This window comes from Buceros rhinoceros, unplaced genomic scaffold, assembly GCF_000710305.1.
Source record: "Buceros rhinoceros silvestris isolate BGI_N320 unplaced genomic scaffold, ASM71030v1 scaffold15373, whole genome shotgun sequence".
Lineage (NCBI taxonomy): Eukaryota > Metazoa > Chordata > Aves > Bucerotiformes > Bucerotidae > Buceros > Buceros rhinoceros.
In genome coordinates, this window is record NW_010405499.1 from 13,643 (window position 1) to 34,326 (window position 20,684).

At 34.1% G+C, this 20,684-nt stretch overlaps 1 protein-coding gene across 1 annotated transcript; it reads right to left on the minus strand.

The window, feature by feature from the left end:
• Positions 1-8,226: 8,226 nt before the first annotated feature.
• Positions 8,227-20,310, minus strand: LOC104491356 (tumor suppressor candidate 3; the record flags this gene model as incomplete). The annotated part of the gene is made up of 4 exons (XM_010133766.1): positions 20,167-20,310; positions 17,599-17,739; positions 16,854-16,994; positions 8,227-8,316 (listed from the first exon to the last, which is right to left on the minus strand). Coding segments are annotated over exons 1-4 (516 nt in total), but the record flags the coding sequence as incomplete, so codon positions are not given.
• Between the last annotated feature and the right edge of the window lie 374 nt (positions 20,311-20,684).

Consider the following 20,684-nt stretch of genomic DNA (forward strand, 5'->3'; position numbering starts at 1 on the left):
AAGCCCACTTCTTTTGTGAACTTGTTTCTCAACAATGTGGACATAAAGAGAGTTGGAATCCTCATCAGCAATCAGGATGAAAGTCAAATTCTCTCCTCCTCATCCTCCAAGGAAGATGGGCAGAGCAGCTGGAAAATAGTAATTCCCTTTCGAATATTTTTGATGTAATTTTTGATAATACAGCTTACATAGCCACAGCAAGACAACTGACAGCAACATCTGCTTCTACATACAAGCATTGATAATGTAACAGCCATGTAAGCTACCCTTGCAAGCAAAATCTAACTGAACAAATATTAAAAAAAACGCAAATAAACTGACCTTTTCACCAGGTTCCTAAATTGTAAGACTACAGTTCACTTATTATAGTTTATTCCAGAGAATACAACTAGTTTGGCTTAAATTTGTCCTTTGGACATAACAGAACAGCAGAAAATGTTAATAACACATAGTGTATGGCATTCTGATGACATAAATATTATAGATGCAGCAAGTATATTCTTCTAACAATTTTGAAATAGCTTTTATATTTTCAAGATATATTGCAATAAGAAGTATTGAAAAGATGAAAGTATATGCATACATTCTAATTCATTTATAGTTAGCACCATTTTAATAAACACAAGCATAACACCAGCCAATGAACATTAGAAAAATAAACTGTATAAATTAACCTGAAAAACAGAAAAAAATCAGGAAACAAAGTCCTTCAGTTATTTAAAGACTCTTGTTTATTCTAAAGCTAGATCAAATTTTGTTTCTGCTACTGAAGGAATACTGTGTTGAAGAAAAATTAATACATGCATGTCCCTTGGATATGATTTTCAAAAGTACTTTGAATAGGTCTATTGTTATAGAAAATAGTGGTAACTTTACCACCGACTTGGTAAAAAATAAGTCAAACAAAACCCAAACCAGACAACAAAATCTGTTTAACCCAGTAGTAAACCCTTGCCTTACCAGAGCACTTATTCTCACATTATGCTTATATGTATAAGTTTTCCAAGTAACAGTTTATTCTATTTTAATGTTAGCATAGGAATAGGTTTTGCCCATCTGAACACTCTATCTGCAACCAAAACAAGTTCCTCAGCTTTGAGGGTTGAGGGTTTAGACTTTCCTGACTTCTTACGTAAGTATGCTGCCAGGCAGTGGTGAAAAAAAAACCCCAAGAGCAGGACACTTCTAAGTCTCAAAATGAAAGGCACAAAGAACAGTAGCATCAATTAACCTTACGAATCTTCATAATTCTTCAAAAGAACATATAAGAAAAATAATGAAAAAAAGGTATGTGTGCCTGTTCCTCATTATATTACCTGCAATACCTGGGTGTCAACATATATAAATCTTTTAAAAAAAGAAATTATTATGAATGATTTAAAGAAATGAAAAATAAACCCCCTAGATATACTGCCATTTAGTGTCCAGGAACTCGGGGAAATATTTGAGATCTAAAGATGGCATGTATAGTACCCACTGCTTTTTAGAGGCTCAAGAACAAAGTGCATTTTACAAATTTTTTATTTCCCTTTTAATTTAGTCTTTATGTCTTTCTATTGTTTCTTCCTTCAGGAACAGCCAGTAAATACAGAAGGTTAGCCAAAGAAATAAATTAACACTGGCACCAGACCTAGACAAAAAACGTCAGAATAATTTGTTTCAATGAAAATATACATAAAGCATTTAATATTGATCAAAATATCACATAGCAAATAACTGTTGCTTTGCAGATTAAAAAAGAATTATCAAAAGTTCCTTACATTCAATAAAAAATAAACACCACAAAAGAGAATAACCACAATAAAAAGGTGTCTCTTTGAACTGGAGAGTCCGGGTGAATTAGTCCATGAAGGACTGTCTGAAATATGTTGCTCTGTTTACACTCAAATGCATGTGCCTGCTTTTGACATTGTTCATAGGCATAAGAGAAAGCCAGTGACTTACGTTGAAATGACAGCATTAAAGTTTACTAGCAAAACTATATGGAGAGGCAAGATCTCCAAGGGAAAGATGCATCAGGTCTACAACTCTAGAAATCTCTGCTGGATAGAAAAAATTTTGATACTTGCAAATCCAGAAGAAAGTTCCCAAATGCTGAATTTTCACTTCAGCAAAAGGAATACCTGCACCTTTGTAAAGATTATCTTTTTGCAAAGAGAAAAAAAAAAAATCACAAAATAATAGTCTCACACTCTAAAGGAGTGAAAGACCGTTGTGCAATAGGGAAAATATGGTACTTTCTTCTCCCTTCCCTACTCTCTCAAAATTGTTGAAAACTTGAGAGGTTTTACAAGAATTTAGACATGCTTAAGTTGTTTTAATAGCTACAGAAAGAATGTTTGTACAGATTTATTCAGAGATTAGTATCTATAGAGAGAAAAATCTCCAGGCTTAATGTCTTCTCGTTTCTAGTGTGGATATTGTAGTGATATTGTAATAGTGATAGTGCCACTTAAGCAAAGGTTGCTGTCAGGAGGGTACTGCTGGGCTAAGTCTAATTTCATTAAAGTCAGTGTTAAATTCTAATTAAGAACTCCGCTAAATCAGCTTTACAGAAGCTACACAGAAGGAAAAAATTTACCTTGACTGTTTCTGAGGGAATTAAAAATAAAAAAGAAAAATTAAAATGTAAAATTAAAACACTGGAGTAAGTTGGGGAATCTTTAACTATGGAGACATTTAAAATGTGCTTAAACAAAGTTCTGAGCAATCTGACCAGGTCTGAGCAAGCAGCTGGACTAGATGATCTTCAGGGGTTACTTTATCAAAATTATTAGAGATCTTTCTTACCTTTTAACATCTATGCAACCAATGAAGTCCAGGAAGATGGAAAAACTAGCACTCAACTGGCACTCAAGCTGGGTTTAAGAAAATGGTTCTTCTTCTAGCACCAGCAGAACACGAACAAGTTTTTCACTAATGTCATTCTGTTTTTCTATCTGAAAAAAGTGTACTATCTTCATATTCTTCATTACTTCACACATTTGAGGTCACCCTGACTTCTGACATAAGAAAGAGCTGTTCTTTTTTTTCCAAATGAAACTAAATTGCTTCTAGGACCACATCTACACTTAGCAAAAGGTGGGCAGGGGGAGAGGAGGACTGTTTAATAGTTGAAAGTGGTATCAGTCAACTAAAATTTGATTTCTGTTGTTATCAACAGCAATCAAAATCTAACACTTTATTTTATTGGATTTTATCATGACAGACTACTTGCTGCCTGACTACTTGTCTAAAATCCAGTTTTACTTGATGGGAACATGTTCTATCTTTACTCAGCCAAAACAATAGCACTTGTAAAACAATAGTACTATCTGAACTTTCACAGCTTTACCTATGCTTCAAGAATTTAGAGGTTCTAATGCCTCATCTGAGCAACCCTTCCATCACGATCATTTTCCTACCTCCTTTTCTTTCCACAATAGAAAAAAAAGTTTACAAAATACTGTGTAAGGTTTTCTTTTTCTAATATCAAGGTAGAAACATGTGTTAGATAATTTATAAATTGTAATTTAGAAAATTTATAATGAAAAATGCCAGCTGCAATCATCCTTGCAATCTCAAAAATTAGAACCGATGTGTTAATCAGATTAATAGTTTTCCCAACACTCATTTAAACATAATGTTACCCATTTAATATGATGATCTGTTAACAGCATTAAGATTGTTTTATACTATTCTATATTTTACACTGCCAATTGTTAAATTTTTTAACTAAATCAATGTAGAAGTTCAGATTAATGTTTTGAGAAACTCTTTACTAGTTGCAGCTTCCAAGTAGACTCAGTGCTTCGATAACCAGAGGAAGGCCATTTCATTAAATACATTTATAACATACCCAACCTATTTCTCATTTCTGTCAAGCATATTAACTTAAATAATTGGCTATTCCAGTAAGATATTAAGAAGTGTTTCCAATAGCACTACATTATTGTCGACAGATGCATCAAACTATTTATGTGGTAAAAGTTATGCTAATCTGTATATCTCATGTTAGATACTGACAAAATAACCTGTATGAACTTTTTTTACCCAAAGCAAGACAAATACAAAAGTATTACTGTGTGATTATTATGTATATATTGACATTGCTACCAAGCAGTGTGGCCACTTTCAGAAAAGTCAGATGTTACTAATACAATCTTGGCAAACTGAACCTCAAACACACTCCCAGACAGATTGAAGACAAAAGGTCAATGTATGTATTGTGGCTTACTGAGCTTGAAAGGGAGAGTCATTCTTTAAAACTGTTCCAAGAAACAGTTCCATTTGTTCTAACTAGACTCATACGAAAAAGTCATGTCAGAAACCACAGAAGATAATACTTTAATAAATTAATTGCTTTAGCAATAGAGGACTAGTGTGAATTAAGAATCTCGATATTCTAAGCATAAATTTTTCGCACAGATTAGCCTAATTGAAAACTGCAAAAATTATACTAGCAGTCAAATAAATACATTTTTCACTTAACTTCAGAAATATACTGGTTACCACGTACCCAGATCAGCAAGACCATTTGAAAAATGGTATTTTAGAGACTGTTCCTGAATAAAGGTAAGTAGGAAAAAAAAAAAGGCTTAATAAACTTCAGAATTCAATAAATATTTATATTTGATCTGATATTGAAAGGTGTTCTATCTAAAAGATCTACTGAAAAAATATAAATTGCTTCCTAAGGACATAATTTGTGTTGTTTAATCAATTTTAACAAGTCTTTTAAATACAAGACTTGTGAAAAAAAATCCAATTAATATAGTGGCAAATAATACCATTACCCATTTCACAAAGCATCAGCTTCTGTAGGAAAACCAGCTAATATCTGATAATAAAAATATCATATTTTCCTCTTCATACAATCTTTCTCCAACTTCTAATAATTTCTTCTCAGAGAAGGAAAGAAAATTATGAACTTTGGAAAGCATCTTAGTTCAGTATTTCTGATCAAGCTTCTCCTTTGCCCTGTTCTCATTTGTAGCAAAATTTCAACCATTTTAAAGATGCAGTCTTAAGCACACTGCACAAAAAAACCTGTAGAATTTGTATCCAAATCAAAAACATGGCTGCTAATCCCTGGATAGATATACATAAATGCTTTCTTAGACACTGCTACTATCTGATTAAAAGCTGATGAAAAAGCTAATGAGACTTCTTCGCTATTAGGTCAATCACCCAGCACCAGAACTCTGCAGGAGGCTCAAAAATACGTAATTGCTTTCTCCAGCTCTCTACTTGTCTCACCACCAGCTCTATACAGATGAAGCTCTGCATAAAAATCAGACCTCTCCCAAGACTGTTAATATACAGACACCAACGGGATGTTTAGTTTTCACTCTCAGTCCTAGTAAAATATGTACAGATTTTAGTGTCACACAGTCAGTAAAGGCCTAATCCCAATAAAATCAGTAGTGAAAAGATGGAGAACTCCAGAAATATAATAGAAATAAAGAATGTGTCAAGATAGCAGACTAGCACCAGTTTCTTCAGCCTAAGCCAGAACTGAAATATCAAACAACAGTCCTGTGTGATTCAGCTTTCTACATAAAAATTGACACTGCTTTCATGTGGACTCAAAAACTGAAATTAGCTGACGGCAATGGTGAATAAAGGAAGTAACTGCAACAAGCTCAGTAAGAGAGCACATCAATTTCACAGATTAGACCCACACAGAATTACAAAAATATGGTTTAAAAGCTTAATTCAAAATATAATTATAGAATTAAAATAGTTTAGGTAACCAAGCAAAGAATCGCAAACGCAATGTGAACATTTTAAGAACTGGTAATGTTACTTGTATGAGACGCTGGCACTAGTAAGTAGCATTGTTTAAGCAAAGCAAACAAATGACTTTTCATCTTTTGAAAAAATAAGAATTCAAGGAAAAGAAATGAAGTGTCATCTAAAGCTATGACAAAAGCAAAGCAAATAATAGGACATATCGGAGGCAAGGAACGGTTTATGAAGACAGAAAATATTATCACTTTCAAAGTCTGATGGCATATCATGCTCTACAGCTAGTACAAAACTGAACTGCTAATTCCTATGAAATAAGAAAAGCTAAGCATTAGTAAACTTCAACTTAACAATAAACCAGTTAGGGTTGGTGAGCTATTCTATGCCTCTTCTTAGAAACAGAATTTTACATGATAAAAGTCTCATGGTATTACATATAAACAATTCTTGTACAAAATTGGCATGCAAATTTGGAATTCATACTGAATCCTAGACAGTGGAAAAAAATTGATTAGTTAAATTTCATCCAGATGTAAAGACTGCAGTTGCTGACTTAATGTAGAACAGTGTTACAGCGAATTATCATGGTTTAATAAATCTCACAGAAGTGTTAGATAAGCACTTCTATGATTTCAAATTCACATGAGCATAGATAAGTGCTAGAAAAATGAAACAGGAAAATGTTCAATAGCATTACTTGAAAAAAAACAGACAGTGTAAAACAGGTAATGGTTTACAGAATACTTACTAAGCTTCTAACACTGGTAAAAATCAGAGCTTGAAGTTACAACTGTACTGGTCAGTGATACCTCAAATAAATCAGGAACTTGGTGATCCTGCAGCTATACTTTTTTTAATTCTTAGAATCTGACTGGTTTTACTTACTGACACAGATGTAGCTTCAAGGAGGTCAAAGTACTGATACATATGAACAAGGAGAGACAGACACACAAAATAACTTACCTGAAGTCATATAATGGAGCTAAACCAGAAAAGAAGGTATGTATGCTGACTAATACAGTAGGTTAGTATGTAGAACTTAAAACAATCTTTATCACTATTTTCATTATTCAGTTGTGCATACTAATACTCCCAAACTAGTAGCTTTTCACATCTTCAGACAGGATATGAGTTCACAATCTGAAAACTGAGACAAGATGGCACAAATTCATGAACGATTAAAGGGATATTTTAAAATTACTTAATGCAAGGTATACTTCACGTCTTGAAGAAGGGTGAGTGTATAAAACCAGATGTGGTAAAAACTAATTCGTCACAAACGATGCTTTTTCTACATACTATTTCTTCTTTCTGTCACTGTAGGAATGCACCACAAATTTAATTCTGCCGGACAGTAATGATGAACTCTAAATTTTTATAAACAAAGTGTTCCACATAGATTACTTACTACATTATCACCTCTATGTCTGCATAACAAAGTTGACAGATGGAGTCATGCCATTTTATGACATCAGTATAAAAAATAAGATAAAAAGCAGATCACTAATCAAATTCATCATTTTTTTTCTACTCCAATTAAGATATGACACAAAGAGAGCTTCAAATTATTTTTTTTCTTTAAGACATAAGAAAGTCTCCTGTAACTAGTGACAGTCAAACCTGAAAATAACTGGACAGACCCCTTGTTACAAAAAAAAACTTCCTGACCACTAAGTTCACTGCAAGTTTTGTAGATCCCATCCCAACAACTTTCTTGAAAAGTGGTAATTAACAGAGTGGTAGAAACTAGCCAAGGTCCTCTTTTACATTCCCAGCAGGCAAAAATTTTCTCCTTTTGAACTCTGATGAATGTTTGCTAATTTGCGAGCAGGAGGAAGCAAGTAAGATAATTCCTTCAAAGACAGCAGTAGCAGGATATAACAGCAATTTTGGCAGTAGCCAAAAGGAAACTTCTTAGTAAAGATGATAAAGAATTTAAATTTGAAGTAGTAAAGAGATATAGGAAAAAGCATTCCTTAAAGTTCAGGGTAAGAGTTACAGGCATGATGGAAAATGGTACAAGGTACAAAAAAATTATTTGCCATCTCCTTTTCTAAATAAAATACCCAAGAAACAGGAAGATAAGAGGTTACAAACCTCAGAAGTTTGTGTAAATGGAGCCTGAAAAGAAGAAATAAAACCCTTGCTTTTCACTTTCTTCAGAGAGCATGTTTCTACAAAAGACACAATATCCCTTTCTCTATGGGCCATGGAAATTGTGTAGTATGGAACATCTTATAACACACTCACTACAGCTGGAAGACTGATAGAATTTTCAAAAACATGGCCTCTCACTTCATTGCTCAAATCAAAGCTGGTGGCACTTTCTAGATATCTGAAAATCCAAAACAGTCTCTCCTTGCAACTGGAGACTTAAGACTCTGACAGATTGTCATACAATGCCATGGAACTACAAATATTTGCCATTGTAGACTCACTGTAGAAAGTGACTGTATAACACTTCCCCTCAAAATAATACTGAAAGAATCAACTCACCACTTGTCCATTCTGAGGATTTTTATGTGCATAAGGGGGCCCACGAATGTGATTCCACATCTGACCAGATGTCATAGCAAATACGACACACTAGAAAAAATAGAAAATCAATACAGCTATGTATTTAACCAGAGGAATTGAGTAGAAAGCCATGCTGCTGGTGATGCTTGTTTCAGATGCATCAATTTTTACCTAACCAGATACAGTATCTACCTCTATTTGACTTTCAGGATAGGGTTTTCAGATGTGTTATTCTCAAAATTCTTAATGACTTCTGTTAGAAAAAAAGTTAGCTCAAGACAGAGATTTTGAAAATCTCTCATGAAATAATCCTTTCTTTATGTGCACTTGGAATTGCTACATATACACATCTATATGGCAAAAAGCACTCACAGCAGTAGAAGACATTCACTCCAAATATTCTGCAAACTAGTGTTCAAGATTTATACAACCTTTAATGAAATTATTCCTGCCTCTAATCCAATGCAAATGTTTAGCTTACCTATTTGCTTTCAGATGTATGAAATGATATATACAACCATAAGAAAAAAAATCCAATGGTAAAAAACCCCCTACGTTCCATTTTATGAAATTGTTATTGTGTTTCTTACATGACTGTATTTATTTTACCTATGACAAATAACAGTGGTTGAGTTGGTAGAAAAGTGAAATTCATTATGGAAAGAAGTGTGAAGTTAGGTTATGGATATATGACAACTGTAAAAATGGACACTAATTCTTGTAGAAGGTCATACTGCAGAATCTACATGACAAACATCACAGTCATAGCAACAGTCATTATGACTACTTTAAAGAGGAAAATATAGTATCTTTTGATTACCAAATGAGAAAAAACAGAAATGGGAACCTTGGACCACCTCAATGGTCCAATGTCTTCTAACTTACCAGTACAGATTATCTTTACAAAAACTCCAAGACAATTTAAGTACACTTTTAACATATATGCTCTTTCTGTCAACCCATATTCCCACCAGCATAGTATAGTCATAGCGATTTAAGCAGATGGATCATGAATGCACTCTTAACAGGTCTTGAAAGTAATGGTATATTAATTAATGTGGCAGATAAAAGCATACTGGTAGTAATTATTAGCAAATGTATTATGTTTTAATAATATGCAAACAAATGAAGAAAGTATATGCTTCAATTATTGGAAAAGGGTAAAGATAGTTATTTCTATACCCTGCAGATTGTTTTAGCAAAGAAATTTATACTGCAATTTTGGTGATGAATCACACAGAGATAGCTTATGTGAACGTACAGAAGCACAGAAACCGAAAATGTGTAACAAAAGAGAGGTGAAAGAGGTATTTTGAGAGGCCAAAAGAAAGCTGAAAAGTAAAACTTCAAAACAGAATAGATGCACGGAGTATTCTAACTGTGGCTCTCAAAGTGAGTTTTCTATGAAAAGTCATTTTACTCATTCTTAAATTACTGTATTTAATTTACATTCTCTAGGGACAAACCTGATTCCATAAAGAAATATTAGAAAATCCCACCCCAGTTTATCATCAGGCATATGCTTTATAACAGATAAATTTCTCAAATGACTGAAGATCTTTAATGCTTGCCAATACAAATGCACTGTTTCACTACATGGTAACATCTAATAAAAAATATCTAGGAGACACAATAGTGGGTAGAAACACTTTCCAAATATTAATATTACTGAAAATGTAAGAATTAACAATACGGTTGTTTATCCTGAAGGCATCGTTCATACCCTTCAAGAGTTCAGACTGTTAGGGAGCAAGAAAACTAATTTAGTACATTACATCTTGGATCTGCCATGTTTTCCTTCCATCATGCACCTCTTTACTATGTATTTCAAAATCACCTTTTCAGGAGCCAAAAGACACTCTCCAGCATCTTCTTTGTTTCTTCCTGTCTTCATCTATTTTAAGTATCCTCTGGAAAGAACATTCCCATCACATCCCTTAAGCAAGCATTTGGTATGCTACAGATACCACCTGACATCCTGGCTCATTTTGCTGTGTTGCAGATCCCCCTACTATGATCATCTGGGTAGAAAAACCATTGGAAACTACTGACTTCTACTGTTTGTAAAATACACGTGAAATACACACCATTATTTACAGAATAGATGCATGCATCTATGATACATGATGCATTGCACTGATACACAATGCTTGTCATTCCAAACCCCATAGTTTCAATAGGATACCATGTCTGGGATCCAAAATTTCCAAACACCTAGCTCAATTGCCATTACTGTGAACTGGTGTTTCCCAGGATAAAACTTTGCCATATTCACTCCTACCAATGAGCAACTTTTAATATGGGATTAATTGTTTCATATTTCCCTTCAGGTCTATATTGTATTTATTTCAATGGAACAATTCATATGCAGAGAAATGGCCCCTTTCTGCAGTTTTCTTGGCTTTTCGCAAAGTATAAAGGATGAAAACTGGAGAAAAGGAGAAGATTCAAGCTGAGGCACTTTTCTCCGAGCACTTGGAAAGATTCAACTCCACTTCCTCGGAGAAGAGTCTGTACTTGAGCAGCTCTATAGAGAAGAGCACCTTTACATCCATCTCCTTTCTCTTTGTCACACTGCAAGAACAACACTTTTAACTACTGCACACCACCTGAGTTATCAGAGGAATTCAGGTTTTAGCTATTTTAAGAGCTTCCAGATTTAGGCAGCTTAGTCTGCATCCAAATTATAAAAGCAAACAGAGTAGATCTACATTATTGGTTGGTGTAGTATAGAGAGGAACAATGATTTGCTGCAATACATAATTCCAGGACCAAATGTGCAGAGGATGACTTTAGCGAAAACAAAGTTCACCCCTATTACCAGTCCTAGATGAGTACACTGCATGTGTAGACAGGACTGCTCAAGGACCTTGTTAACAAATTGCAAGTGGTGCTCTCTTGATGGCTTCACAGTGCATGGCTTCAGCCTCAATGCTCCAAAGAGGGAACTGCTTTGAGCTCACCCATGGTGTGCTTGCTTAGTACCACAAGGCTACTAAGAACAGACACAAGGTAAATAAAGCACCAAGAGTCCTACCAAAACACTGAATTGCTAGCAAGACACATCTTTACAGGTACATGGCCAGAATTTCTCAGCTATTCTTGGTCTTGCAAGCTTTGTCAAATTATTTGGGTTTAATATATCACTTTCTCAAAGCCTTAACACTAGCTGCAGTTTAGTAAAAATTAGTAGAGACTTAAAAAGCCATTTCGTATGCACTTTGAAGTGAAGCCTTCTACTACCAGATACTATAAAGCAGATCACTAGATTTCTCTCTGCAAGTTTAGACCCCAGAACATGGCAAATACTGTGGAACATCAGGAAAATAATGAAATTCTAGATTCATTTATGAATATAGTTAAATCCAAGAATGGTTTCAAAAACAGGGGAGAAACAGGCAGCCAGTTCTGTACTTAACTTCTATACTGTTCTAGATATGTAAGTTTGAGCCATTTTGCAGTTATTCTTTTAAAGAAATTTAATCCTTTCTATCCAGTTCAACTTTGCTTTTCTACTAAATGAAGGCTCCAGAGCTGCAAGATCTCTTCTCAATTTTTAAATAACAATCCATCACTTTCTATCTCCAGTAGGAGATACACAATTGAAGGACAGGGAGTACAAAACAGAAGCAAAGACAGTGGGTTTCTGTATCTTTAAAAGGTACTGTATATCTCTAAAACCTCTAACTACGGAAAGAAAACCTGCATTTATTGCTGTTCTTTTGAGATACCTATCTACTCATGTAGAGGAGCCTAACTTTTTCTAGCTCTATAAAACACATTACTTTTTAATCCTCATTCCCAGAAGCAGGTAAAGAAGCCACCAGTAGCCACGATACCCTTCAAGCTCTTTTGGAGCAGTAACTGGTGATGAATGAGTTGGAAGGTGTTAAGTACTGTGGAATGTATCAGCACAGAACACATTTCTCATAACCATTAACTGTTATGACAACAGCAAGTACATGCTTTGTTTCCTCATTCAACATATTTTGCCCAATAGAGTCAGCTCCTAGGTAGCTGCCTTCTAATCTGAGCACAGATTTTTCCTTCCCAGATTCCACAGCTACTTGTGCAAATCTTAAATATACACATAAAGTAAACCCCCAAAATTACACGCCAAAAACCACAGTGGCAGTCTGGTAAAGAAGCAGCTTTTAAAAGCCCCCTAGTAGCCCACTTTTTAGCTGGCTGAACAAATAACCTCTCGGCACCAGTGCTGTTGTCTAAAATGCAGCAATCGCTTATCTAAAATGTCAGAAATTTGCTCAGTTTGTACCATCTGAACTTTTATTCTCTCTGCTTAAAGAGCAAAGAGTCGACAAGAATCTGAACTGCTTCTTGTTAACGGTTTGAAAGGACAGGACTCTGAAGCTTAAGGAGGACTGAAGTTCTTCCTCATCTTTGTGTTAGCATGTCAAAGGGAAAAACATGATGAACAGCATGATTTGAATTAAACTCTAAAAAAATCTGGGGGAAAAGTTTTGTATATCATATCAAAATACATCTTTTTTTATTACGTACTGTGACTTGGTCATCCTGGTTTGCCATTGTAAAAGTCTTCTGGGTAATGTTGCAAGTAAAAATGCCTAATGCATACATGATAATATCAGAGCCTGCAGTGCTTCAACAAGGGGATGAAACCACTAATAATACTGCTGTTGTGCAATCTAATTTTGAGGGCAAAATCAATTTAACAGTTTTGTGTGAATTGGCATTGGAATCAATGTGTCAGAGGAATTGGCATTGGAATCAATGTGTCAGAGGAAAGCTCTGATCTTGGTTCTAAAAGTCTATCAAAACGCTTAGATAGGTCACTCAAAATTGCATTCCCAAATATTCTTCTAAAGCAGTGCTGGAAATATTACCTATGAGACACAACTTCTTGGTATCAATGTAGACATCAAATAAAATTCAGTCAACGTTTCTGGGATACTCTGTTCTCTTGCTAGTAAAAACAGCATAGGCACTTTATGCTGAGACTATCTTTCTAATTTTTAGGAACAGATCATTCAATCAGTCAGAGGGGCACTGACCATTTTTCATTAAAATAAAGTGTCCAACATTTCAGAGCATAAAACAAACTAAGAAGCTCTGGAAAACAAGGAAAAGAAAACAAGAGTCTTGTCTGTTTGCAATGATACAGTTCTCAGTTATTGAATTCCAGGATGAAAGAGTTTCAGTTGAAATTGAAGACATTATTTTCCATATGGTTAACAAATGCTGGCTACCTACCACCTCCATGAAAAAAATCAAACCCCAAAACTACAGCTTTTAGAAAACAAGCTCCTGTACTTTCTCAGTTCTGCAACATCTGTAGAAAGTACTGCCAATAAGGACGAAAATAATTGCCAATATTCCCATCAAAAACATGAGCTTCCTGTAGTTTTTATGCATCTTGCCAGGCTTTCCCTGTTAATTCGTTTTTTAAAGTTCAAAAAGGAAAAACTATTCATGAAGAATGTAACTCTAAAATTAAGCATTTAGTAGCTATTTACACCCTTTATAAAAGCACTTTATTAGGCATGACTCACTTCCCTTAACTAGACACCATCATCTTCATTTTTTCCTTTTAATTAGCTTTTATGAAAAGAGAAGCTCTAAGTTTTACTGGTAGAAAAAAGCACCATGTAAGAGGATCATAACTACACAATACCTTAGGATGAATAAATTAATGACTGTCCATTTTCTCCTACGGATCCTGACATACTGTAGTCTTTTACAGAACTGAGGTCATCTGTGCAAAAGCCTGCAATCCGGAGTCCCGGCTGACTCCACCAAAAAGAACTTGTAACATTAACTTGTATGTCTGTGTAGATTTGAATAAAATCAAAGGGACATCTGGTAACTGTCTGATCTTTGCTAAAACATCATTTTGCAGTACAGGGCTTTGACAACATGGTGAAGAAAAAAGAACAAGAATGATTAAAAAAGGGAAGTGTTGGCTCAATGCCGTGATTAATCACTATATACTTTCAGATATAAGGCCTTTTTCTAAAATATCGTCTGGTACTAATTTTTCAAGTAAACAGATTTTTACAGGAAATACCATTAGCAACAATAGTAAACAGCATTAACGCCATTTTAATTCCTTTTAACTCTATAATTTCTTGTCAATACAATCAGCAGGATGACAGTTACTGAATGGCATTAATACAATTTCTTTAAATGTTTGATTACATTTTGACATTGACCCTGCCCACAAGGGTTCAGTTAAATGTGGTTATAAATTTAATACATTGTGATTTACAGTTACTTTCACGTGTAAAACAACCAGCTGCTGCTAAGAAGAAAAGCAAATATTGTAAGGAAGAATTTATGTTAACTTTCTTAATTTAATTAGGAGATTAATTATGTCTTCAACTATTTATTGAATACAGATTGTAATAGAATGATTCCTGATTTAAGGAACTGAGTTTTAACCTTTGCAAGAACAAAACCACAATTCCCCAAAACATTACTTCTGATACAAAACCCAGAGGTACAAAAACGGAATAAATTGCTGTCTCTAGAGATGCACTGCATGGTTAAACAAAGAAAATACCACTGACTATGTCTCTTTATTAGATTTTGACAAAGCCATCTATTTTGGTGTGCTAATTATTGTTTTACTCAGGTGATCTCTAAGATCAAGAGTCCAAAAAGAAAGGTAAACAGATGCACATCAAATTTGAGCTTTCTGGTGGCAGTGTAACTTTAAAAAGTATTATCTTTGAAAAATACTGGCAGTCTTGAAAAATATATGGAACTAAATATGACAGACTTAACTTTGGAAGAGAACTGTCACTCTCTTGAATGCTAAAGCTCATGATACTCCAAATGACATCCTGGAACATAAAAGACATTCTGCCCCTGGCTCTCTAGATCAAAACGAAATATCATGCCACTCAAAATCTAGTCCTGTAGGTGGTTTATTGGAAATCTTGTTTTTTATTCCCTCCTTGGTGTATAGGGCAGATTAACCCACTGCATAAACAAAGAATGTACACCGTGTGCACTAGTAGGAAATGTTATGACAGCACGAGAGAAAACAGAATTATCAGTAGCTATTATGCAAGAGTAATGCCAAATATTAAAGAACTTTGAACAAAGATCTTGCTTTAAGAGCTCATCAATCATTTAGGTATAAAAATAAACTTTATATATCGACAGAGTAACCAACTAGGTACCAGCTAGGTACCTTCATCTTTGAACTGATGTAATAAAGACTGTCAACGGGCTCATCCATCTGAAAGTGTCACATGGAAGATATTTTCTCATATTCTTAAACCAGAGCGAAGAGCAAACCATCAACATGACATGGCTTTGAAAAGACCAAAAAAAATTATAGGATATACCAGTAACCTACTTCTAGTAAAGCTAAAATACACAGAATCATAGCATAGCTCAGGTTGGAAGAGACCTTAAAGACCATCTGGTCCAAATTTTCCTAGGAAAGGGAGCCCAGATGAGAAATAAAATAATGATGCTGCTGCAGAAGTAAACTCACATTCCATTTAAAATCCTAGCCATGTGCTTTCAAGAAAGGTTAATTCACATTGATCCAAGTTGAGGAAAAGTCTTTAAAATGATGAATTGAATAAATAACCATTTACACTGAAAAAGAAGAATAGCTTGGCTAACGTACAAAACTCATGGACAAATTTTAGAAGTTCTGTTCTCAATTAATATATTGCTAACACAGAAGGAAGGAGCTCTATTAAACTGTAAAATTTTAAAATACACTATTCTAGTTTTGATAACCATAACCATGCTTCTATCTCTGTCTCCGAAAATTAAGCCTTAGATGCTGCTCCTCAGATTTTCCTCTTCTGTCAGTCACAATGATGGCAGAGTAATGAGCATTTATTGATACATCTTAACCATAACCTACCATTCTTGCATGCTATTTCCTATCTAAAACCGAGACAGCTGACTATGCTGCACAGTCCACATCTTTCATTAGTCTACTCAGTTATTTGAAAACTATAATATAAATAAACACACTGCAATACACTTTTAACACCTTAAACCTGAATTCATTATTTATGGCCTTGAGAATTTAGTTGACCAATATTTCAAACAGAGTATTAGCTAGTTCTAGAATTTCCTCAGTTAACCTTCTAAGATCACCTTGTTCTCATCTAGGTTAACAGTGGAATGTTAAGGTCCGTACCACAGAAACCAGTTTTGGGAAGAATTCCACCTTTTTCTTTACTTCTTAGTTCTTTTATCATTTTCTTACAAACATATAAAAGCCTTAGTTACTTTTCTTAACATTTCATTACTCTAAAGTGATACAATCTGACATTAATATGCAAATATTACTGCCTCTACTAAAAAGGGAAGTAAAACATTAAAGAAACTATTTCAAATAAAAAGTGTTACTAAAGTTCAAACAAAAATCTCCAGCTGAGAATTTGCTAATTTTCAGTGAAGCACTTACAGTAACCGATACCCACTGCTTATGAGAATTAGCTCCAAAAATCTATATTTTGAATCTTTGTTCAGAATGGTACTATCAGACAGTGTATTAATGCAATGGTTTTTAATTTATTGTGCAAGTAATGAATACATATGCTAAGATAAGGAACTAATAAAAAGCATATTAGTAAGGAAAATTTGCATACCAGAGCTGCCATGGCCCAGCCAGTTTTGTTGTAGATGAACTCTAAATTATTTCTTCGCAGATACAACAAGCCACCAACAAGAGATACCAGAAGAGCCAGTGCAATTGTACCAGAATAGTTAGGAGGCCTGAACACTCTAATCTGAAAAAATAAATGAAAATGCAGACTCCAAATAAATGTAAACGTATATATATATATGAAACATATATAGATCACCTTCCATATAAACCAAGAGCATTTGAAATCTGGTATCAGAGTCAGAAAGACTACCTAAAGGTATACTTAAATAAGAAAAAATAGAAATTCCTTTAATGAGCATAATATGAAAGGAAGTTTAAAGCATAATTTTGAACTGTTCAACGCCAAAACATAATATTTCTCAACAGACATGCAGGTTGTGTCTGATTTGGGAGCAGCTACCTTTGGATCTATTTGTTTTGTATATAGTTTTGCAAAACATATTTTACTTATTAACAACTAATTTTCACAATATCATTGCTTGTTTTCATCCATAATAAAACATTCAATGCTATGATTCTACATAACCTTTAACAAAGCAAGAATAGAATTTAATCTGCAAACTGCAGAAGTAACCACAAGTACCATGACTATTTTTTTTTTAATGTGTTCTAGAATTTATATGTGAGGAAAAAAGGCATTAAGGAAAGATGGAATTTGTCATCAGCCTGTCTCAGACTACAGAGATACATTTGGCTTCAACTTTTAAAATTGTCAGAAGACTTACATGAACATCTGTTCTGTCAGCTATCCATTTAGCTAGCTGCTCCGCTGCAAATCCGATTCTCTGCAGGTCAAACGTGTCAGCTCTCTTGGGTTTACCTTTTGGAGGAAAATGCATGAAAGTCGGAGCAGAGTTCATATTTAGCTACAAAAACCAGGAAAAATAGCAGAAATAAAAAAATCAGTACTCCATCCTCAAAAACATTTACCTTTTACGTATAAGACAACACAAGTGTAATTAGCACGAAAAATATTACTTGCCTCCATACATTCCTCACTTTTATACATCTTCATGTATAGCCCTGCAAAGAGTGCTCATAATACTCCTTCCAGGAGATTCTTTGGGATGCTTAATTGAATTATTCAGAGTATTTCACCCACAAACTTTTCTGAGTAAGAGTATCTTATGCTTTAAATTTCTCACACGCTGTAAGAATTTTCCTGTAATTCATAAACCAGAGAGGCCCCACACATCCAGTCTATTAACGTATATCAAGTTATAACTCCAGCGGAGGAAAAGTGTTCAAATAGCTTGACATTGTTTCTCTTGCCTAGCTCTCATCAGTCCCAAGGTACCTAGACTAAACTATTAATCTAGCCTTCCACTGGCTTCAAGACAGACTACCCATCAGTAGATAGTCTTTTTTGAATCCAGAAAGGCCTGGATAACTAGGTTAGACTACATATCTTGCCCTAGAAATTACATGACTGTTAATCCATGTGTTGATGTCACTGAAATATTCACAATGTAATAAAAAACTCAAAAGTAATAAATACATTTACATTTACAATTGCCACTTCAAATTTTGACATCAAGGTGGTATGGGAGAACATAATTTTACTACAGAAAATTCCTCCATATTCAATCCATCTCAGAAACACTGCAGTAAAAACACTTGAAAAAATTAAAATTAACATAAACAAAATCAAGGAAAATTCTTAAAGTTGAAGCATTATAGAGATCATTAAACAACAAGGCAGAGTAAACTTGTTTCATTCCTGCAAAATGAATTTTATCACATTACTGAAGCACCTGATTAAGTACAGAGCTGAATTATCAGTAGAAATTATCAGCTATTAAAACATTTTCCATCTAAGCAAAAATAGCCTTCTTTATTGAACTGATTTGGAAATAAAAAATATCCTGAGAAAGGATAAGCAAGTGTTGTGAAATAGTTTAATAAAAATTTTTATAATACAGAAACATTCTGAGATATAGGGAGCTTTTAACATTCTATAGAGTTTGGAGGCAGCTGGTGTGTCACTGCTTTGACATTTAACTATAAAGAGAGTAAAAGTTAAAAAAATCAAGGTCACATTACTTTTTGCACTTTTTTGCTATGGCATCAATATTACATGACTTGTTTGCGCACATAAATATGAGGTCAGAACTACATTTCGCTCAAATACACCTTAAAATATTCATTAGTATCTCTTATGCTTAACACTGTATTTCTCAAAGACATTCAAAAGCTTACGTATTTTATCTAATTTGGTCTAACTTTTACATGACTTTAAATGCATAACAAACACCTGAAATAAACTGAATCTGCAGGCTTTTACACAAGGAATGAGTTGGACATGACTATTCTAATATGTATTGATTGGCTTAAGCCAAGATCAAACTCTGTATTTTGTGATATTGTAACCTTGTAGGATAATGTAAGATGATTTTTAAGCTTATTTGAACAAAAATTTTTAAAGGAAAATCTAAGCCATTTAATAACCATTCTTTACACAAAATATTTGAGAGATGTCAATTGCAATAAAAAATATTTAAACACAGTAACAATTTTTTTAAATTAATCTATTAAAAATAAATATTAATTTTTTCCCCTGAAAATTTTAAAACACACACTTCACAAAAAAGTCATTAAAAATACAGAGAATTTCAACATTTGTCACTCCTCTTAATCTGCATTTTTAGCTTCAATCGACAGATAAATATCAGAGAAAAGCACGTTGGGATTTAACATTATTTTTCAAGGGATGTGTTTTGCTTTGATTACTCAGTTTAAGAGAGGGCCTTAGACTGTTCTCCAGCAATTGACTTTTTTCACTCTTCATAGCCAATACATAAAACCTAAACCAGTCTCTTCTCTTTTCCTTGAAGAGCTTCCAGACTATTACAAATATTACATGAGTTGAAGACTACTGTATTACATAAGAGCAATTAAAAGACTCTTTTAGTTAAGAGCTGCTTTCCCCTGAAGATAAAATCAAGGAAATCTTTAAATGCACATGCTAGTTTCATCATGCTTAATTCTAAAAAATTACATTAGCAATGGATTGAAAAAAATTTACATACATATAATTTAATCTATAAATAAACATTATAACCTATACTTGGAAATTACTAGACGTGGCTGCTGGTATAATCTGTCGTTGCTAATGTCATAGCGACTGCAGTCTGATGATGACATGCAGTGCCTGATGATTTTAACCAGGAAGAATTTGTGTACAAAACACAGAGGTACACCTCTACACACAGAAAATAATTTGTCTTGTATCATTTTGCAAATCAACATGTAGTTCTAAAAATTAAGAATGTTTTACAGCATCCAGCATTTACCTGTTGAAAAACATCTGCCCCTTCATCATAATCCACTATGGTGAAAAACAGTTTGTTTGAAAAAGCAGATGAATAGCGCCATGAATTAGCCAGCACTTGATATTCTTCATTAGCTTGCCTGTTAAGGAAAAGAAACAAATACATTCATGTGGCAATCGCTGGCAAAAAGAGATTCTATAACCAGCTGCAACGGTTAGATGAATTACACTTGCAGTATCATTCTCAACTCCCATACTATCAATTAATCTAGTTTTTGTTTCAAACTTGACTTCTCCAAAATTAGAAATGTGTTAAGTCAAACTATACCAGAGACATCTCAGAAACCCTGAGTGGCAAGTGTTACGCAAATCTGCTAACAGATCCATGCAAGGAGATGCTTACGTGGCCCTTGAGTATATCACCATTTAGTTGCTGGAGATAGCTGCACATAAGGAATTCCGAAACTAGTAGAAAAATAACGCAGAAATGTAACAGCAGTAATCTCCCTAAAACTGCAGAGCCATAGGAGGAGCCACAGA